This window comes from Lonchura striata, chromosome 1 (assembly GCF_050655825.1).
Source record: "Lonchura striata isolate lonStrDom1 chromosome 1, ASM5065582v1, whole genome shotgun sequence".
Classification (NCBI taxonomy): Eukaryota; Metazoa; Chordata; class Aves; order Passeriformes; family Estrildidae; genus Lonchura; species Lonchura striata.
The window spans coordinates 26,015,538-26,035,137 of record NC_140703.1 but is presented as its reverse complement, the minus strand read 5'-3'; the positions used below and the strand labels follow the sequence as shown (position 1 = coordinate 26,035,137).

The following is a 19,600-nucleotide window of genomic DNA, read 5'->3' as shown; positions in this document are numbered from 1 at the left end:
CATGTTTTCAGAAGCAACTGTGGAGCCCAACTTTCACTGATGCACAAATCACTTATAATTGTAACACATAGATGCACATTGAACATTTGTCTAATTATCCTAAATGCTGGCTCTGTTATTTGATGCCCCTGTAATATTGTCTTGGTGTGGGGTTGTGGTGGTGTTTAGTACTTTTCTTACTGCTTTCCACTGAGAGAACAGTCGGTGATAACATGCATAGTCTCAGCTTTAGTTTACAACTGTTGTGCATGCTTCTAACTCCCATTATTTCAGGGAACATCCTGAAGATATTTCTACAGTGTATCTATCCTTTCTAAATACCAAGGAAAAGGATAAGATTTACTGCTCTTTACAATTCCGTAGCTTCCATTCTTGAGGTGACTGAGTTGGTAATGCTGTAGTGTTTCTCTTTGTAAGTCATACTGCAGCCAGTGAGAGACACACTCTAACTATCCATTAAGATGTCTGCAGTCTGTTTCTCAGTTTACTTTGTCTTGTCTTCAGAGTCAACCCTTTCAAGATTTTAATTACTGTTCTTTATGTTCACAGTCTTCAGTAAATCCTTCTTCTGTATATATTTCAGTTGCTTCACTCGTGAAGTGAGGGACTGATGGATACATATAAATATCTATCATTGTTCAATGTATCAAGATGTTCTAGTACTTTTTTCAATATTTAGGATTTTGTTTGTTTGTTTTGTTGTGTGGGGTTTGTGTTTGGTTCAGTTTGGGTTTTTTTAATAAGTCTCCAGAGCAGTGCTTTCCTCTCCTTCCCTTGAGCTGGCTTACCTTCCATCATATTCTATCCTTAAAATGAACCAATAATGTCAATTCCACAGTAGAGTTTCTGTAATGTCCTTGCTTACCTTTACTGCTTTCATAGATTGTAGTCTTGTTAACACACTGACACTACTTGCCTACCTGATCTATCAATCCACACAGTCTGCAGCACTTTGTAGATACCAATCACTGTTCTGTTAACTTTCTCTCTCTGGTATGTTTAAATAATGTTTTATTACAGTATTTCTCTTCATGCTTTTGGTGAGTTTTTCTTTAAATTTCCTCTTCACCCTACCTAATCTTTGTTTTACATCTAGTCTGCTACAGTTTATGCTCAGTTCTATTAATGTCACTTGGGCATGATTTCCATGTTTGGAAGAATAAATTTTCAGCTTTAATGAACTCTTATACCTTGTTATTTAACCATTGTAGCATTTTCTACTTCCTAATTTTTCTTTTGTTGTCCTTGGATATGCATATGAACTCTATTAAAGTATTAAGGCCACCTCCCTGCTGTTCTTATGGATTTTACTTCCTTATCTTTTCCTTTCAGACTCTTTCTGACTAACTTCCTCTTCTTTTTTTCTTTTCAATAGTTGTTCTTCTCAAAGTTGCACATACCAAAACTGTCACTTTGCAATCGGCTTGAAGGATGTCAAACATAATCATGCCAATCATTGTTATTTTATGTCTTAACCATACATGCTACTGCTGTCATCTCCTCTGTCTTTACTGGATGAGAAAACTAAACCAAATGTGCCATTTCCTTAATATGGTCTTCAGAGGAATACTTCAGTGTTTGACAGGTGACTCTTGCTTGACAGAAACTAAAGCAGCTGCATCTCCATCTCCTTTTGTCCTACTGTGGGTTGTTAAAAGTTGTGCAGCTCAGTGCTTGCATCTCTCACCGTTAGTCCCTTGGGTGCTGTAGGGAAACACCTTCCATGCACTGAGAAACATTGACTGGTGTCGTAGTGGCTGGTTTGTTGAAGCTACACAACTCCAAAGTTGCAGATGTAAAAACATACCTGGTCACCTCCTGCTCCTTTTCACCACTGTGATCTGTTTAGCACTGAGGCTTTTTGCTCTTTTCCTCTAAGCTTCCACAATCACTTTCTCCTCCTTTGTTTACCTGTGGTAGAGCAGCCATGTAATCTTTGTGCTATGATCCCCCTCAGTAACTTTAGAACAAGGTATGACCAAACCAGTATTTAAATTAGAGAAAACCAAAACAATTCTTGCATTGTTCTCCATTGAACGACTGAACAAAGGGTGCTTTTTCATTTGAACCTTTTTTTGAACTGAAGCCATAACATGGTAGTGGGAGAGAACCTGAAATATAAAACCAAGGGATTGTTTAATACCACCTACTAATGTTTATAAAGTGTGCTAGGAGGTGTTGCAGAGTAAAATCATGTTCACAAGAAATGTGGTTTGATCTGCTCTCTGGGTGAGAGTCATTTGAAAGCCATCAGAATGTCACTGAACTTCAGGCTGTTTGCATCAGGCTGTTTGTCTGGCATCCTGGCCCATGGAGACCACAGCAGCATGTTCTGCCTGGTGCTGTGCATTTGAATTCCCGAGGATACCAAGTGCTGTTGTTTCTAGAGGGGGATACCATTGTGCCACCCATTTATATTTTCTATGGCTGCTTTCATTGTTCATGAGGCTAAAATAGCATGAGATCCCAGTCATATGTACCTACCACTCAGGAAATAGAATACAATGAGAATTGAAGAATCTGTCAGCGCAAATACCTCCTTGAGGAATTAACTGCACCGATGAAAAAGAGATAAACAAATCTTAGAACCTCTACTCATCCCAGCTTTGTTCTGTTAAACATTGAAAGGATCTCTGCCTGGCTGGGATGTGCAATATATACTCTGTATCCATCTGTGACATGTGGTGAAATGCTTCTTCTTGAAAGCCCACGAGAGGGAAGTAGTATAAATTAAGAGTAATCTCACAGCAGCTATTTTTACGTTCTTAACCAGTGAAAATGTAAGTGTAGCAATATTGTGCATCTATTAAAAATCTTGAAAGGCTCTTTATAACTAGATGATAGGAGTGATAACGTGTAATTTATTGATGTTACACAGATAGAGGAAGAAACCCACTAAGTAGCAATTTTTGTGTGAAAAGGGGTATGATACAGGAAATAAAGACAGAGAAAGGGACTTCTCATAGTTTCATGCCTGTGTGGGCAACCATGTCAGTTTTAACCAGAATACCTTGTGCTTTGATCCTACATTACATTTCAAAACAGGGCATATTCCCTGTATTCAAAAGTAAAACTTCCAGATGCTATCTCTAGTGTTTTTGGATGAGTAGAGGGTAGAATGTGCCTAAGACAGACCTGAGATATAACCCCCATGCACTGCATTAGTATCACCTGTTGGTGTCTGGATGATTGTTTATACATGTAATTCCAGGGCCTTTTCCCCAGGGAGCTGGGGGAAACATTGGAACTGACAATGTACATGTAAATCTAGAGTTCTATCTGATGGTATCAAGCCATCCAGGAATGCTGTGTTCTTGCTTATTGCCTATTCATTTAAATTGTTCTGCCATACATTTCCTTATCAAAACTAAGTCAGTGGTTTTGGAAATAAGTCTGGTCCCAGGGAGTGCAAAGGTCTCACTGAGGACAGGAACATTTCCTGTGGCCTTCAGTATTGTAGACATGAGAGTGTTCTTTTCCCACTGATATTTAAATCTGAATTATAAGCAGGCCTGACCACTCGTCCCATAAACTCAGATTAAAGAAACCACAGTCCAAAACATTATGAATATGTATCTCACAATATTTCTAAGTTGAAATATTCACACAGTTGTACTAGTTAAAAAGCCAATTATTTCTTCACTAGTACATAAAAAAGACAAATGAAAAAATAACCAAATAAGATCTAGCATTTTCATATGATAGCTTTCCTGTATTCAGGGCCGAGACAGAGGCACTGGATGAGAGAAGAATTTCTCAGCCCTGAGGACTGGCATTTACAATTTCTCATCCATCCCTTGTTTCTCCCATCAACCATAGTTCTGTGACCAGAACAAAATCTCTTTCCAGAGAAATGCCTTTCAGTGTATCGTAGAGGAAATAAGCAGTGCTCTTCCACAGTCTCTCCCACAAAACTCAACCATAACTGGCTGCAACCCTTCCCTAACAGACTGCTACAGACACTCCCTGCAGAGGATTCTAGCTTGAATGGAAACCTTCTAAACAGGTAATTACCTTAAGAGGTTTTAATCTATATTTTCCTTTTAACCAAAGCCCACAGGCTCTCAGGCTTACTGTATTTAACCACACTCAGATTGATAAGCTTTTTCTCCTTGTCTTTCTGCCTGGGGGAACATGTAACACTGCAGGATGAACATGAGAGAGTTCATGGAATAGCAGGTGTCTCTTTTGGAGACATGTTTTAATATATTTGTACCTATTAGCCTTTTAATTCATTTAATCTCCAGACACAGCTCCCACCTCCAACCCCAGCCCCTTCTCCTCCCTAAATAAGGTTTCTGGGAGAGAATATAAGTTTATGCAATCTTCCACAGCAAGACAATCGGAAGCAATCCTTATCCACTTTCCTTATGGGAATTCAGTCTGAAATGCACTATTAGAATTTAAACAAAATTTAAACAAACTATAGGACCATAGAATAGCAAAACAAATCACCTTGTTTGCCTCTATTTTCCAAAGAATTTTTTTTCCAAGAAGCATCCCCCTAATCTTTTTTTGAGTAGGTAGTGCTCACACCAGCATCGCTGGCCCATCTCCCCCTTTCCCTGCTGGGTGACTCTTGCTGTGGGTCCACCAGTGAAGCATGCACTCCAAGTAACAGCACCTGGCACTGGGAAGGAAAATGAGCAATAGATGCAGCTAGATTTTAAAAGAGCTGAACTCCCTTAAACTTATAGCCAGTTAAAACATGGTACCATGCTGGTAGGATCATGCATGAGCTCTCTGAGAACAAGAGAGTGCGGTTGAAACATATTTCATGTAAGACATGAAAATGTTCCCTAGTGAAGAAGGGATGAGCACAGCTTCGTTTCTCTTCCTAGGAAATGGTGCCATCATGTGGAGACGTTGTTTTCTCTGATTCTTGTTTTAAGAGGGCAGTTGTAAGGTCTTCTCCCTTTGCATTTTAAAGAAGTGCATTAAAATACTATTTGGCAAACTTTTATTTCACTAGCATAAATAGATTACAATTGACTGGGGCTCAGGAATTAGCACCCTTGAAGTGATGTGGCTGCAGCCTGTTGAAATCCCTGTTAACGCAGCTGTGATGACAGCTCCAGGGCTGCTTCTGTAATGTTATACATGTTGTTTGGAGGTGGTGTAGATACCCACAGAGGTATCCCCCATCTATGCAGTTCATTTCTGTGCTATGGAGATACAATGGCATGGTTGTAGATGATCTGCAGACAAGGTCTGAGAAAGGAACGAGATAATCAGACTGTGTGTATATGTGTGCTACTATTTAGCGTGGAGGTATATTTGACTGGACCCCAGATCTGTGCCTGGGAATAAAAAATTACTTTTGTCTGTGCACTCTTCGAAGTGTCTTTGGAATTTCTAAAATAGCAAGTATACTAATTGGATTGAAAGTGGGAAAAGTAAATATATTGGCTCAAAATGTAATACTTCCCTAACTTAAAAATAGCTGAACATGCAGCAATACTGACTCTGGTCACTACACTGTTGTGAATTGGACCCAGTTTTTACCTGGGAGTTTTAGTTGTAAGTAGGATGCTGACCCTAAGGAGAAATGGAAGAATTAAGGCACTAGATTAGTTTTGAGAAGAAAACTAGGTTTTTGTAAGCCTGATGAATAAAATTTGAAGAGACTTGTGGAATTAATTCTTTATATTTCTGTAGTATTCTTTATCCAAGGATGCAAAACAATTCCTTGAGGCAGGCAGGCCTGCAGGATTGGGTGAATGATGTTGTCCCTGTTCTAGGTGTGGAGCAAACTGAGGCACAGCTGTTGCCACCTGTGGTTTTCAGAGCAAACAGGATTACTGCCCCAACCAGGCCTGGAGGCTGAAATAGAGGCTTCTGTGCTTGACACTAGGGATTTATATCCACTGGATATAGAAGCCAGTTTATATATGGAATGCTTATAGTTTAGTCTTCAGTTTTATGTAAAATGAATGTCTCACGATTCAGTAAATGCTAAAAAGGGCAGGGCAATTAGCTGAGCATTTTCTAGTCTGCAGAAAAAGTCTCCTGACAAAAAGTTTAAGCAAACTCTTATTTGCCATCTCCTTGGTGTGTTTTCTCCTTGGAGAATAAGGTTGTGTTTGTGTGTGGATGCATTTCTGTCTTTCAAACAAATGTAGCTATTAGCTACAAAATTTAAAGAAGTTTGACAGCTTTCAGAACACAGAGATTTTTTCTTCCATGGATTGCATTACTGACACATTAATAGATGTTGTACTGGTAAAAATACAGTACTTCCTGTTAAATGTAGACTGCTACATATTTTGATTCTAACAACAATCTGGTAGGGTTAGGGCAATTTGTGTAGTGTCATCTGGTGTTTGTTTTGGATGGATATTATAGAAGGAGATACTGATTTTCAAGATGTTCAAGCAGATGATTGGGTGAAAACTCCAGCAAACCTTTAAAGCAACAGAAAGCAAGGGCTACTCCTGGTCAGATCTCCTGCTGAGGATACAAATGCTCTCCTGTATTCCTGAAACTCCATAGAAGTTTTTCCTCTTGCAGGCCCCTGTTTAAAATGAGGCCAAATATTCAGAAGAATCAGTCTGAGGGGGTGTGGTTGAATTTCTCTCTGCACATCTTTGAGATGCACTAAGAAGTCACACATTGCTAAGATTTCAGCATTTGAATTCTGGTCACTTCCTTGAGGGGAGGAAATGTTACTCCACTAAATTGGTCCCAGAGAGTTGGAAGCTGATGCAGGACTAATGTGTATGGAGACACTAGATAGGAATTTTTGCTCTGTTAATCCAGTTTTATAGTAACTCACTTGATAACAACAGAAAATAAAGCTTTCTCAATTGAGATAAATCAGGTCATTGAAGCTGAAGAAAGCACCCACAGGTGTTACACAATGCAAAGTTTGGAATATGAGACACTAATTATGGAAATGAGAACTTTCTATGGAAATTGTCGGGCTATAGTAGCCTTCACATTGTGATGGACATGCTGTATTTTGAGTGAACTGTTGTGTTTAGGAAAGAGCTGAGAACTTCATTCCAACATAAGGATTCTTTACTCGCATACATCTTTCTTAAGGAAGATCTATTTTAATAGCAGGTCTTTGCTTGCTTGGGGTTATTTATTCTGTAAGGTCTTTAAAGACTATCACAGACAATGATATATAGGCAACTCCTCCATTCACCTCCTTCAGCTAGAATACTTGATCTATATTTGGGCTGCATTTTAAGTGGTAGAAGATGGAAAAAGATAAGAAGGAGGAGAATACCTATAACCAATGAGGATGATTTGGAGACGTGAGTTTGTATTTTCTAGAAAAGACAGGTCTAAAGAAGAAAAGTGAGGCATCTTCCAGTATATGAGGGAGTGCTGTAAAGAGGAAAATGGTCAATAGTATTCCCTGTCTGTTAGGGGAAGGTTTTGAGTGATCAGTTTCAAATTTAAATACTACAAAATCTCTCTTGCCAGAAAGATAATAGACTGTCTGTCTGGGGAGGGAGGGGAGATCCACAATGTTGTTATTGCAAACATAGTAGACAAATTTCTGAAGAAATAGTGTAGGTAAATTATTCCCACATGAGGAAAAACAGTAGACTAGATGATTGTCTGAAGAAAATAATGCATCCATTTGATACAAAGAGGAGGCCATCCAACAGTTGGTATGGAGACCAAGGATTAAAGATTTCCAAAACCACATAGGGTAGAGGAAGAGAGTAAGGACTAGATTATACTGCTTGTCTCCAGCAGCAGGAGGTTATTATGTTTGTTGTGCTCTCAGAAACTAGTGGCTGGATTACTGATGCACAGAAAAGCAGTTCCAGAAGTAGGAAGGCCACCTACCAAGCCTAATTTCTACATCTTTGTCCTAGCCCAGGGTGTTCTCTCAACTAGTGAAACATTTGTAATTTTGATAGTAAGAACATAGAGACCATATTCTATATGAGATGTGTCTCCAACTTTTCCACCATCTCTGGAAGTGTGCATTCTTCTCAAGGCAAGGCTTGGGAAGGTTGTCAGAAAGACAAACTAGGCAAAAATACCAAGCTAGTTGATCTTGTGTAAGTGAGACATCAGTGAGGTGTTTTGCCAGATAAATTTTTTAATTTCTCCTGTGGATGATTGAGGCAAAAACTATATATCTGTCTCATCAAGCCCACCAGTTCTCAAGGATCTAGAACAATTATTTTCTAATCCCCATAAGTATGAAAGCAATATACAGCCTTTGGATTTCACTCTGCTAGTCACTCCTGTGAACAAGCACACAATAAGTTCACAAAGAACCTTGGATTCCAGCATCTTAGGCAGTTTTGCTTCAGGTGAATGCTGTGCTGAGGTGTTGAACTACCACTGAGTTGCAGTAACTGTGATGGTTCATCACCACTGTGTTTCTAGAGATGGTAGTCATTACTGTGCAATGAGTTTTGAGATACTGTGATTTTAAAAGACACTAGAGAAAATCAAATTCTCAGATATCCTTCAGTTATTAGCATTAAGACTTTCAGCAACTGGCTTTGCAGAAAGGGACATCTAGTGGCTGTGCAAAAAAAAACCTTGCAAAATGCATTTTCAAATGTACCACGTAGCCATTTCTGTATGGCCTGCAGTGTTCAATATTCTGTCCATCTTTTTGGTTCTACTACATCATGTGTTTTCTGGGGGGTAGTTTTTTATGGTTTTGACAAACAAAAAAAATATCATCATTTCGAGCCATTACTTTCCAGCTTCATCTAGATCTGTGTGTGGTAACTTGGGCAAATGGAAAACTGCCTCAAGCCATGCTTGATGTACCTCACTGCTGCACTTCCACGTTTTCTATAGCATCTTCCAGGAGTCCATTGCCTGTTGTTTCCTTCTGCCATTGCCTTCCCCTTTGGTACTGTACTTGGAGAGCTTGTCATTGTTATTGTCATGGTAAAATCTACTTTCTTTTGAATGCCCATAGCATAAAAGTCAGCAGGAGGGGTGGATGAGATTCAGGGAAACACTAATCTAAGCATTCAGTCATGTATTACACAACAAAAGTTTTTTCCTTTCCCATCCACGTTGTGTTCCTTCTTACTAGTTGAGGATGAATTCCATGCATGTTTCTGTGAATAGCCTGAGAGTTTAATCGGTACATTTGCATACGGGCAAATGAAGCCTTTTTCAAAGTTGCACAGTAATATGTTTCACCTTTATGCCATGCCAGCTTCAAATTGTATCCCAGGAGGATTTCAAATGTGCATAATCTGTGCAGTTGTCTGGGCTTTTTTCCTTTCTTTTTTTTTTCTGCCTTTTTTTTTTTTTTCTAAACTGGCAAATGCCTATTCATTGCCCATCTGGGTAAGAATGGCCTTTGCATTTTCACACCCATTCTTTCCTATATGGTTTGTGAATACCCCTCCAATCAGAACTTGCTTCACAGAAAGGGGACAAAACCATTTTACAGGAGTTTCTCAGAATAAGTCCATTGGGATCTCTACATCATGTTTACTGGACAAAAAAAAAAAGGGAGTACTTAACAAAGACCACTTGAATTTCACAGAAAATTTCCCACTGTCTCGAGTTTAAAAGAGTGGCAGGCCTGAGGAGAGCCCTAGACAGGAGTCTTTCTCCTGAGCTGGGCATTCTGTGCAGTGACGAGTAGGTGAGTGTGCATGTGTGCAGCTGGGCCTTGTGAGGAGCTGACACACTTTCTGCCTTGTCCAAGGCTCTAGGAGTCCTTGTCAAAATGTGGCATTTACTTAGAATCAAACCTGCATTGGCAAGTCTGTGTTTTGTGGGCAACATCACCTTTGGACTTTCAGCTTAAAACAACATGAAGTAGGGGACAACCACAAAACTTGGATCTGGATCCAGTTTCCTGCAAAGAGGGAAAGGATCTGCCTTGAACAGCAGGTTTTGCTACAGACCAATCTCTGGAATTTGTTAAAACTGCTCTTTATACTGATGTGTCTTGTGTAATAGTGTTTCTGACACTTATACAAATTATTTGTTTGCCTGGACTTTGGCTAGATATGGTTTACAGTCTTGAATGTCAAGGAAGGTGGCTTAGAAAAATCATCCTCAAAATCTGTATTAGCTTTTTTTTTTACCATTTACTGTGTATCTCTTCTAATGACCCTTCTTTTATCATCAAGGAGTAAATTTCAGTTGCTTCTCAGTTGAAGAAGTGGTATGTGTTCCAACAATGGGAGGATCTTTTTAAGGGCAAACTCTAATAGCAGTAAAAAATAATGCCACTTACGAAGTGGCTCAGTTGGCTTTCAGACTAGCTTCTACACCACAAGGAGCATACTAGATCCGTTCCTATATGACAGCTATTCACATCACTCTTAAAAATGCATACAAATCTCTTTTTTGTAGCCAGGATCAATTTCAACTGCCTGTTTTCATTAAGTTTGCTAAGAACTTCCCTAAATTCCTCCCATGTTAAACTATGACAGGACCAAATACACTGTGGCTATACAATTCTTGATTCCCACAGCCAGGACCTGAGGAGGGCTGTTGAAACTTATAGATGAACCTTGCCTTTCCTCCTTTCTGTACATGATTTGTGGGTAAATGGCAGAATTCATGTTCCCAGGAAGTCATCCAGTCTTATGATGCATGTCATGCCTTTCTGGAAAGGAGTTGTCCTAAGGATGCATTTTTCAGAGTTCTGCTCACAAAATTAATTTTATCTGCCAAGGAGCATAGTAACAAAGTAGGTTTCTTTTCTCAAATTAAGTGACCTGTCTGTAGCCTCTCTGGTAGGTGTAGAAAATTCCACATTGTGCATGTTCAGGGTAGGATTTTGGGGTTATTGGGTTGGATTGCTGCATATTTCTTCTTATTATCAAATATCTCATTTGAAAAAACCAAGCAAAGAGATGTGTTTCTGGGAAAGTGAGTCCTAGGAGCAAACCAGGTAGTCATTGATACTACTCAAAGATAGATGGAGATAAATGGGTAGCTGTACAATCACTTGCTGTGGCCTATAGTAAGTCGTGAAAAGAGGTGTCACCTATTTATCAATAATTTTCCACCCTCCTGTTGCCCCACTGGTACAAAGCTTTTGCCAAGGGTTCTGACTTTTTGTGTAAATACATTTTAGGTTCTTGTATAATCTGAAATGTTTGACAGGTAAGCATCTGGAACTGCCCTGGAGGCCTTTGGAGAACTAGTAAGTCAGGAAGAAGGAGGAAATACACCTCTTCTCTACATTATTTTGTGTAATAATAGTTGCAGTGCCCTTGAAGGAAAGTCTCACAGTTTCTAAGATGTTTTTCTAGTCCTATGGTCAGTCCCATTGGAGAAAGAAGCTCAAGTGTCCTGGCTAAGCTTATGAACAAGACAGATGTATTTCATAACTTCCATCATGGTGTTAGTGATTTCCTCCTTGTTTCTTCTGTGTGAGCTTCCCCTCAGCATGCTAATCACATATGGAAATTAGTAACCTTCTAGTACAGGTTGGTTTACATCTGTTAACATGGGTCTTCTTCAGACAGCTTGGCCCCGTTGTGATTTCCACTTTCTGACCTTTGTGTTTCTCTTTAATCATCAGCTGCCTTAGAGAATTGAAATAACTGCTTGTGTCCAAGGTGGTTTCTCTTGGAACCACCAGAATAGAGGGTGCTTGAGACACTGGCAGTGAATAAATGGGAAGAAAAAGGCAGAGCAGGGAGGATGCCACATGTGCCTAAAAATTGCAGTGAGTAGTGTTGGACTGCCTGTGAATGAGATGTAAAGCACTCCTTAGGGTGGAGCAGAGAGACGTTGCTGGGCTAAAAGGCATGTGTATGCCTATCAACTGCTTTCAGTGCTATTTGCTCTGTACATTTGTTAGACAGTAACAATAAGTTAGTTTAATTTACTTACACTTACCAGCTTCTATTTTGGGATGCTCACACATTACCAAGTTATTGTGGCAAGAGTGGTTACATCTTTGGTGGAATATACAAGACAAAATGCCTGTAATACTAGTGATGATTTAGTATTACTTGGTCTAATTTTCTAGAAACCAAGGTGCCTCACATACTACAAATGCTTAAAATAATTATTAATAGTGTTTTATTTGTTTACCATTGAAGGGGCAATTGATTCTTCATCATTAAAAGGTGAAACCATAGTTTCTACCTGTCAAAATCTAAATAGATGGAAATTTCTTAAAGAATAGGAAAGGAAATGGGAAAGCATTGAAACCAAAGCAAGCAAGATGAAGGTAGAGAACAGTGGATTGGGAGATTGAGAAATGTCTTTTCAGTCACTTGTAAATTGTGAAGATTATGTTAGCTCTGTATCCAAATGGGTTGGATATGCTTTTCTAAACTGTTCTCTATTTAGATTATTCAGCCAAACTAAGCCAAAGTCTTCCTTGGAGTAAGTGTCTGTAATTTTCCAGTTTCTGTCAAGTAAATAACAGCAGGAGAACATTTGTTTTTATATTATGTCGTTCTGGTGCAAGTCAGAACTTGGGAATATGCTAAAAATGAAGGGGACAGCTCATGTTAACTTTTTGCTTTGGGTTCTTTCAGAGAACTGTTTGTCACTATTGGGTAGCAAATGTTCTAAACCACAACCCCAGACAAAACTCTGCGTGGGATTTTAGGAACATTTACAGCCTGAATCTTGAACCAGATTTGGATTTTACAAAATGACTGCCAGATTTTTTGATAGAAGTAACTGTACTGTGAAACTCAGGATCTAAATTCCTTAAAATACCAATTTAGATTGAAATCATATTTTCATATATACTCTTTGCATTAACAACTTAGGGTCATCACAGATTCTGTTCTCTTCTGGCATAAATCCAATCCAGAGCTTAAAATTCAGCTTTAAACCATGTGTTCAGTGTTTACAAATTGGCTGGCTCTAAGCTTTTTAAAGCCAGATAAACTGATAGGAAGTCCAAGACTCAGGCGTGTGATTGGAATTCAGGTCCAGCTGCACCTGTCTTCATTTGGTTTTGTCCAAAAATTCAGGACTTGAGCTTCTGGAAACGAGTAGGGAAGTTTACTTGCAGCCTTACAAAAATGATGTGTTCTTCCCAATGCTTCTGTGTGTGGTTTTTCCAGTGCAATCAGTTTTGTTTACACTATGGGAAGTTACCTTTGCCAGCGCTCTCGTTGTGGTCCTGCAGAGGACAAGACTCATTCTGTTCTTTTTTTTGTTTGCTTTTGTCACCTGCTTTGCTTCAGGTAACATCAGTTGCAAGGGGATGACAGAGCGCATTCATAGCATCAACCTTCACAACTTCAGCAATTCTGTGCTCGAGACCCTCAACGAGCAGCGCAACCGTGGCCACTTCTGTGACGTGACGGTCCGCATCCACGGGAGCATGCTGCGCGCCCACCGCTGCGTGCTGGCAGCTGGCAGCCCCTTCTTCCAGGACAAGCTGCTGCTGGGCTACAGTGACATTGAGATCCCCTCAGTGGTGTCGGTCCAGTCTGTGCAAAAGCTCATTGACTTCATGTACAGCGGGGTGCTGCGGGTCTCCCAGTCAGAGGCCCTCCAAATCCTCACAGCCGCCAGCATCCTGCAGATCAAGACTGTGATTGATGAGTGCACAAGGATTGTCTCACAAAATGTTGGAGACGTCTACCCAGTGATTCAGGATTCTGGCCAAGAGACACCCAGGGGAACACCTGAATCAGGCACCTCGGGGCAGAGCACCGACACAGAGTCTGGCTACCTGCAGAGCCATCCACAGCACAGTGTGGACAGGATCTATTCAGCCCTCTATGCCTGTTCCATGCAAAATGGCAGTGGGGAGCGCTCCTTTTACAGTGGAGCTGTGGTCAGCCACCATGAGACAGCCCTGGGACTCCCCAGGGACCATCACATAGAAGACCCCAGCTGGATTACCCGGATCCATGAACGGTCGCAGCAGATGGAGCGGTACCTCTCCACCACTCCAGAGACCACACACTGCCGGAAGCAGCCACGCCCTGTCCGAATTCAAACTCTGATGGGCAACATCCATATTAAACAGGAGATGGAGGATGACTATGACTACTACGGGCAACAGAGGGTGCAGATCCTTGAGCGCAACGAGTCTGAGGAATGCACTGAGGACACTGACCAAGCAGAAGGCACTGAGAGCGAGCCCAAAGGGGAGAGTTTTGACTCAGGTGTCAGTTCCTCCATTGGCACTGAGCCTGATTCCATGGAGCAGCAGTTCATGGCTGGTCTGGGCCGGGATGGGCAGCAAGAACCTACTCAAGCAGATCAAAATGATGTCCCTGCTGATGGCACTCAGCCGCAGCAGCAGCAGCAACATGTAGATGCCAACTCATCCTCACCAGAGAGAAGCAATGACGTTGAAATGGACAGCAAAGTGCTCACAGTCAATAACAGCACCGAAAAGGGGGCTTTGCAACCTTCTGTCAACACATCTGTTGCCCAACCATTGCCAACCACACAGATCTACTTACGCCAGACAGAAACCCTCACCAGCAATCTGAGAATGCCACTGACTCTGACCAGCAACACTCAGGTCATTGGCACAGCTGGCAACACCTACCTGCCTGCCCTTTTCACCACACAGTCTGCTGGCAGTGGCCCTAAGCCTTTTCTCTTCAGCCTGCCCCAGCCTTTAGCTGGCCAACAGACACAGTTTGTGACAGTGTCCCAGCCTGGCCTGTCAACCTTTACTGCCCAGCTGCCAGCCCCACAGCCCTTGGCCCCATCTGCGGGCCACAGCACAGCGGGTGGGCAAGGTGAAAAAAAGCCTTATGAGTGCACTCTCTGTAACAAGACTTTCACCGCCAAACAGAACTACGTCAAGCACATGTTTGTACACACAGGTAAGAGTGCTTCCCTTTGGCTTGCATGTGGAGCCACAGAAAGCCCTTCACAGCCATGGACTTAGGTTTTGTTTGCCAATCTGCCAGCCCCCAGCATAAACAGGAAGGAGGACTTACCCAGGGAGCTGGAGTCACTGAACACTTCCTGGCCTTACTGCACTGAAGCTGAGTCCCTGCAGAAACATACAGATCCCAAACAGGGGCCTAACTGTGCATGGTGCAGAAACAGTTCATTTCTCTTGGAGTAAAATGCATCTTGCATGCATCCAAGGAAATGGTGAGCATTCACTCTATTCTGCAAGCTGACCAGGCAACATTAAGTGGAAGAGAGGAAACTAATAGGTCATAATAAAAACTATATCTACTAAGAAAGGGCATCACCCTGTAGGTTTTACGGATATGGGGAGTTAAGCTCAAGAAGTGGTGAGATTAGGACAAATTCTTTACTGGTGGAGCTGCAGCAGTAGGTCCAGGCTCGGATTACACACACTGGCACGGATTTTCTAGATCTTACGTACTACTATAAGAAAGTATGTCTGGGGTTTTGTCAGAAAGTCTTTCTGTGCCTCACTGAAGCTGATTGCTGTAATCCCTTGTCTCTTGGTAAGTCAGAGGTATCACTAGCTGTGAGTACAGAAACACAGGGTTCAATGAGAAAACATTTAAAGAATATATGTGGAGCACAATGGAGCACAACATCAGCACCTTTCTGTTTAAAACTACAGCCACTTTAGTACACAGTATATGGTCTGTTGAGATAACATAGGCAACCATATTTGCCACTTAGCCAAAACTGCCTTTTCTAACTTTGGCAATTTATGAGACGTCAAAGCAAGGATATGTGTTTTACATGTAGGAGTTATCATGGGTTCAGGACTCTAGTCCTTTACTCTTTCTGCTGTTGGAGAGAAATTCTAGTTTAGAGAAAGAATAAATATTTCTTTCACCAAGCAGTAGCTTTGTTAACATCAGATCTTAAAATAAGTGCTGGTTTTGTGAAACATGGAGGAGAACCTGGAAAAATTGCCTCTTTGTTGGATGCAGCAGATTTCAATTCCATGTGTAGATGTAAATGTTTAACTTTAATTTACCTGTATTTATCGCTTAAATGAAAAACTCCTCTAGACATCTACAGCAGACATGTACATATACAAAAATATCAGCTTCTCAGGACTGATACAAAATGCATAATTGCAAGGATCAAGAGTCCTGAATCCCAAGATTACCTTTGTGTCTATTTATGTTCTCCATCTTTTTGTTGTGGATGAGGAGCTAAAATGCTACATAGATAGTGTTGGCATTCAGAAAAATATCCCCTTCAGAACACAGTAAAATATTTCTGTTTGCATACTTGTTCTAAAAGCTGAAAAGGCTGTTTTACAAATAACTTCACTGATATTAGGTACTTTATTTCCCCCATTGCACTTTGGTTTTGGAGTCAGATAAAGAATAATACTGGAAGACCTTATCTAAAGCATTCTTAGCTACTACAAGTAATACCAACCAAGGAAATTGATAGGTGTCTTGAATCATTAGTTAATATTTTATTTGTGTGGGTCTGAGAATACCCTAAAAAATGATCTGTGGTGGCAAAGAAAGATTTGGGTAGATAAATAATTTCAAAATTCATTTAGGAGCTAACTGGCTCCTGGCAGAATAATTTCACCTTAACCAACAGAGACCTAGGCTTCAAAAAGCCCTCCTGAAAATAATTATTATGTGTGCAGCCTCAGAGAAAGTCTGTATGCTGCCTTGTCTAATGCTGGACAGGATCATTACAAAAATAAAGGGGAGACTTTTCCTTAGACCTCTTAAAATAAGCCAGGCAAAGTGTCTCTGGAAAAGATCCACAGAAAAAATTAGAGGTTTAGGAGATACAAATGTTTTAATTAATCTTTCTGTTTGGAGGGCTCACAAGAGGAGTCATGGGAGAGTCCAATCATAAACCAGAATTCAGTAACTTAAAGTTGTCTCTATATCTCTGTATGTTTTTATGCTTCCAAAAACTACATTCTGATGTAACTTTCCATGCAACAGAAACCGACTTCCTTTTCTTCTTTCACATGGGTGCAAATATATTAGAGATTGCTGGTTTTCCATGTTCCTTGTAGACTCGCTTTAGTATATCCCACAATATTGTGGAAATACAGTGCTGGAGTGTATGCAGTGTCTGCACTTATTAGGCACCATTGCCTTTCCCACATACCACACTGTGATTTATACTGGATGAAAGGCTGCAAAAGACATGCCAAGGGGATCACAGCAGAGCACCAACATTGCTGCCTCCGCACCTTTCTAATCTGGTGACAGGATGAGAAGAAGTAATTTGAGGAGTGGCTGAGGTCACTTGGATTGTTCAGCCTAGAGGAGATTGAGGGGAGACCTCATTGTGACCTACAGCTTCCTGATGAGGGGAAGTGCAGGGGCAGGAACTGACCGCTTCTCTCCTGTCCAGTGATAGGACACAAGAGAATGGCATTAACCTGTCTCAGGGTAGAGTTAGATTAGATATTAGGAAAAGGTTCTTCACCCTTTGGCTGGGGTTGTTGGGCACTGGAACAGGTTCCCCAGGGAATGGTCACAGCACCAAACCTGGCAGAGTTTGAGAAGCTCTTGGACTACGGTCTCGGGCACATGGTGTGACTCTTGGGGCGGTGCTGTGCAGGAACACAAGGTAGAATTTGATGATCCTTGGGAGTCCCTTCCAGCTCAGGATTCTAGGATTCCATGACCTCAGTGTCAGCACCAAGTATCCATTATGGTTAGAGTTCAAAGAGCCGCAAAGCCTACATCACCAGGAGCACAGGGGCTGGAGAAGGGAACCATGGTCAGGCACTGACAGTGCTTCTTCCCCCTTCCAACTCAGGATATGCTCTGATCTCTGATTCTATTCTTTTAATTATCCTATATTGCTGTCTAATACCAGCCAAACAAAAAAAAAAAAAAAAAAAAAAAAAAAAAGGGCAAATGGAAGAACATGCACATTTAATTCACTAAGCAAAGTTTTCTCTGACTTGAAAATGAAGAATCACAGGAATAAAGAATCTACAGCACTCACTCAGGAAGCACAAAAATTTGCATACAAAAAAGAAAAACTAAAGTTTTGCAATTCTTTGGAGAGGAGAAATCCCAGGAAGGCTTTGAAGCTGAGATTAAAAAGCCACAACCCAGTGTATCTTAGAAACATAAGCAGGCAAAAATTAAGGTGTTTTTTTAGCACAATCTTAACAGGGTTTAGAGTGGAGGAGACCAACTTCTACAAACTCTGGGACATATATTGCCCAAGGCAAAAATGAGCTCCGTAAATACAATCAGCCTCTTGTAAGTTAATCAGACATTATTCTAACTGACACACTATCATTTTCCACACCACGTGTCATGCTTATTGGCCTGTCTGCACACACCCAGTCCTGTGTGTGGCACAGCCATCAGGAAAGCAAGGACTTAGTGTTTTGAGCATGTGTCTTTCACCAAGTAGGGACAAGCTCATCATGAGTGCAAGGAAGAGCAGCAAGTGGATTTCATTCATGGATGTCACCGTCATACATGCAAACCATGCAATAAATAGAAACAGACTTGGGGAGATAAAAAAGTAGGTCTTTCACATCTAATCCATTTTAATTATCTCCTCTTAAAATTGAGTATAAGTAGCATATGGTAATCTCACTATACAATGAGTGAATTATATTTTACCACAGGCATGTCTTGGTCCCTGAAGATTGACTCTTCAGGATTTACAACAGTGCCAAACAGACTGTAAAAAGAAGGAAGCAGGATGTCTGCGGAGGAAAAAAAAAAAAAAAGAGGGGAAATTGCAGAATAACCACAGGAAAATAATTTTCTCAATCAGTGAAACAGAGGATCATTTTGATTCTTACAGAGCTACAGTACCGTCTCTATTCCTGAGAGCTTTGGGGATGATGAATTCCACACATGAAATATACTGCAAATGATTCAGAAAGCAAATTAAAAAGTAGATTTTGATGGGGCATTCAGGGTGTTGGTTGTTGGCTACATTACCAGTGCAGCAGCATATCATGAAAACGTTGTTTGATACCATGAAACATTCATGAGACCATGCCTTATCTTTCAGAACTCTGAGCATGAGGATGATTTAAGAGTAGTCTGAAAAAAACAGTATATGTGCTCAGCTAAGTATTTTTTCCAGTTTATCCTTGTAGTCACTGGTTTGTCTGAACATAATCAGAGTTCAATTGTATGAGTTTTCTTAATAAGTTTTACAACAGTCCTGGGAATACATGGCAATGTGGAAAGTTACATACATGTTTTATCTCTCTAGTTTACCTCATAAGGTGTTTGATTTAACTGGCAGTCAAATAATTCAAGTTTCCTCTGTCTTACACTGGAAGTTGTATGCCCTTTGTATGGTGCTGCCTGGCCTAGGCAATTCTGAGTCCTGAGGTTCCCTTTTCCAGTACTCCTTGTACATGCTTCAGCTATAACATTTGACCAGAAAAGGAGCAACAAATGTAAATCTTTTATAAGGTGTTGGATTCCTCCAGCAATCGCTGTCTCTTCTCTCCTGAGAAATTGAAAGCAATTTGACTGAAATGAGTCTGGCCCAGGTCAGCTGTCTAGTAATCACTGATTTGTCCCTGTTTTTATTGCATACTGGTAAGGAAATGGAAGCACTGAAAGGTGAGGTAGCATGGGCGAGACCTTCCTGTCTAGAAATGAGCATGAGGAGGAAAACAGGAGCACAGAGAGGAGAGGCTGTGCCATTGAAACTGGGTGCAGATGCCAGGACCTTTTAACTCTAGTCCTGTCTTTGTCAGTGCCTAACTACTATGTGAACTTGAAGAATCATCTGAGCTCCTTTTTACTATATGTGGATAGGGAATTTCTAC

The 19,600-nt window shown here is 40.8% G+C and overlaps 1 protein-coding gene across 36 annotated transcripts in view; it reads left to right on the top strand.

The window, feature by feature from the left end:
- Positions 1-19,600, top strand: part of ZBTB20 (zinc finger and BTB domain containing 20) — a 503,540-nt gene that overhangs the window by 456,086 nt on the left and 27,854 nt on the right. For all 36 annotated transcript variants that reach the window (XM_021548925.3, XM_085591313.1, XM_085591417.1 and 33 more), the window contains one exon: positions 13,125-14,732. In XM_021548925.3, the coding sequence (XP_021404600.2) occupies positions 13,145-14,732 (1,588 nt within the window). In that variant the 5' untranslated portion in view covers positions 13,125-13,144. The remainder of the gene's footprint in view (positions 1-13,124; positions 14,733-19,600) is intronic.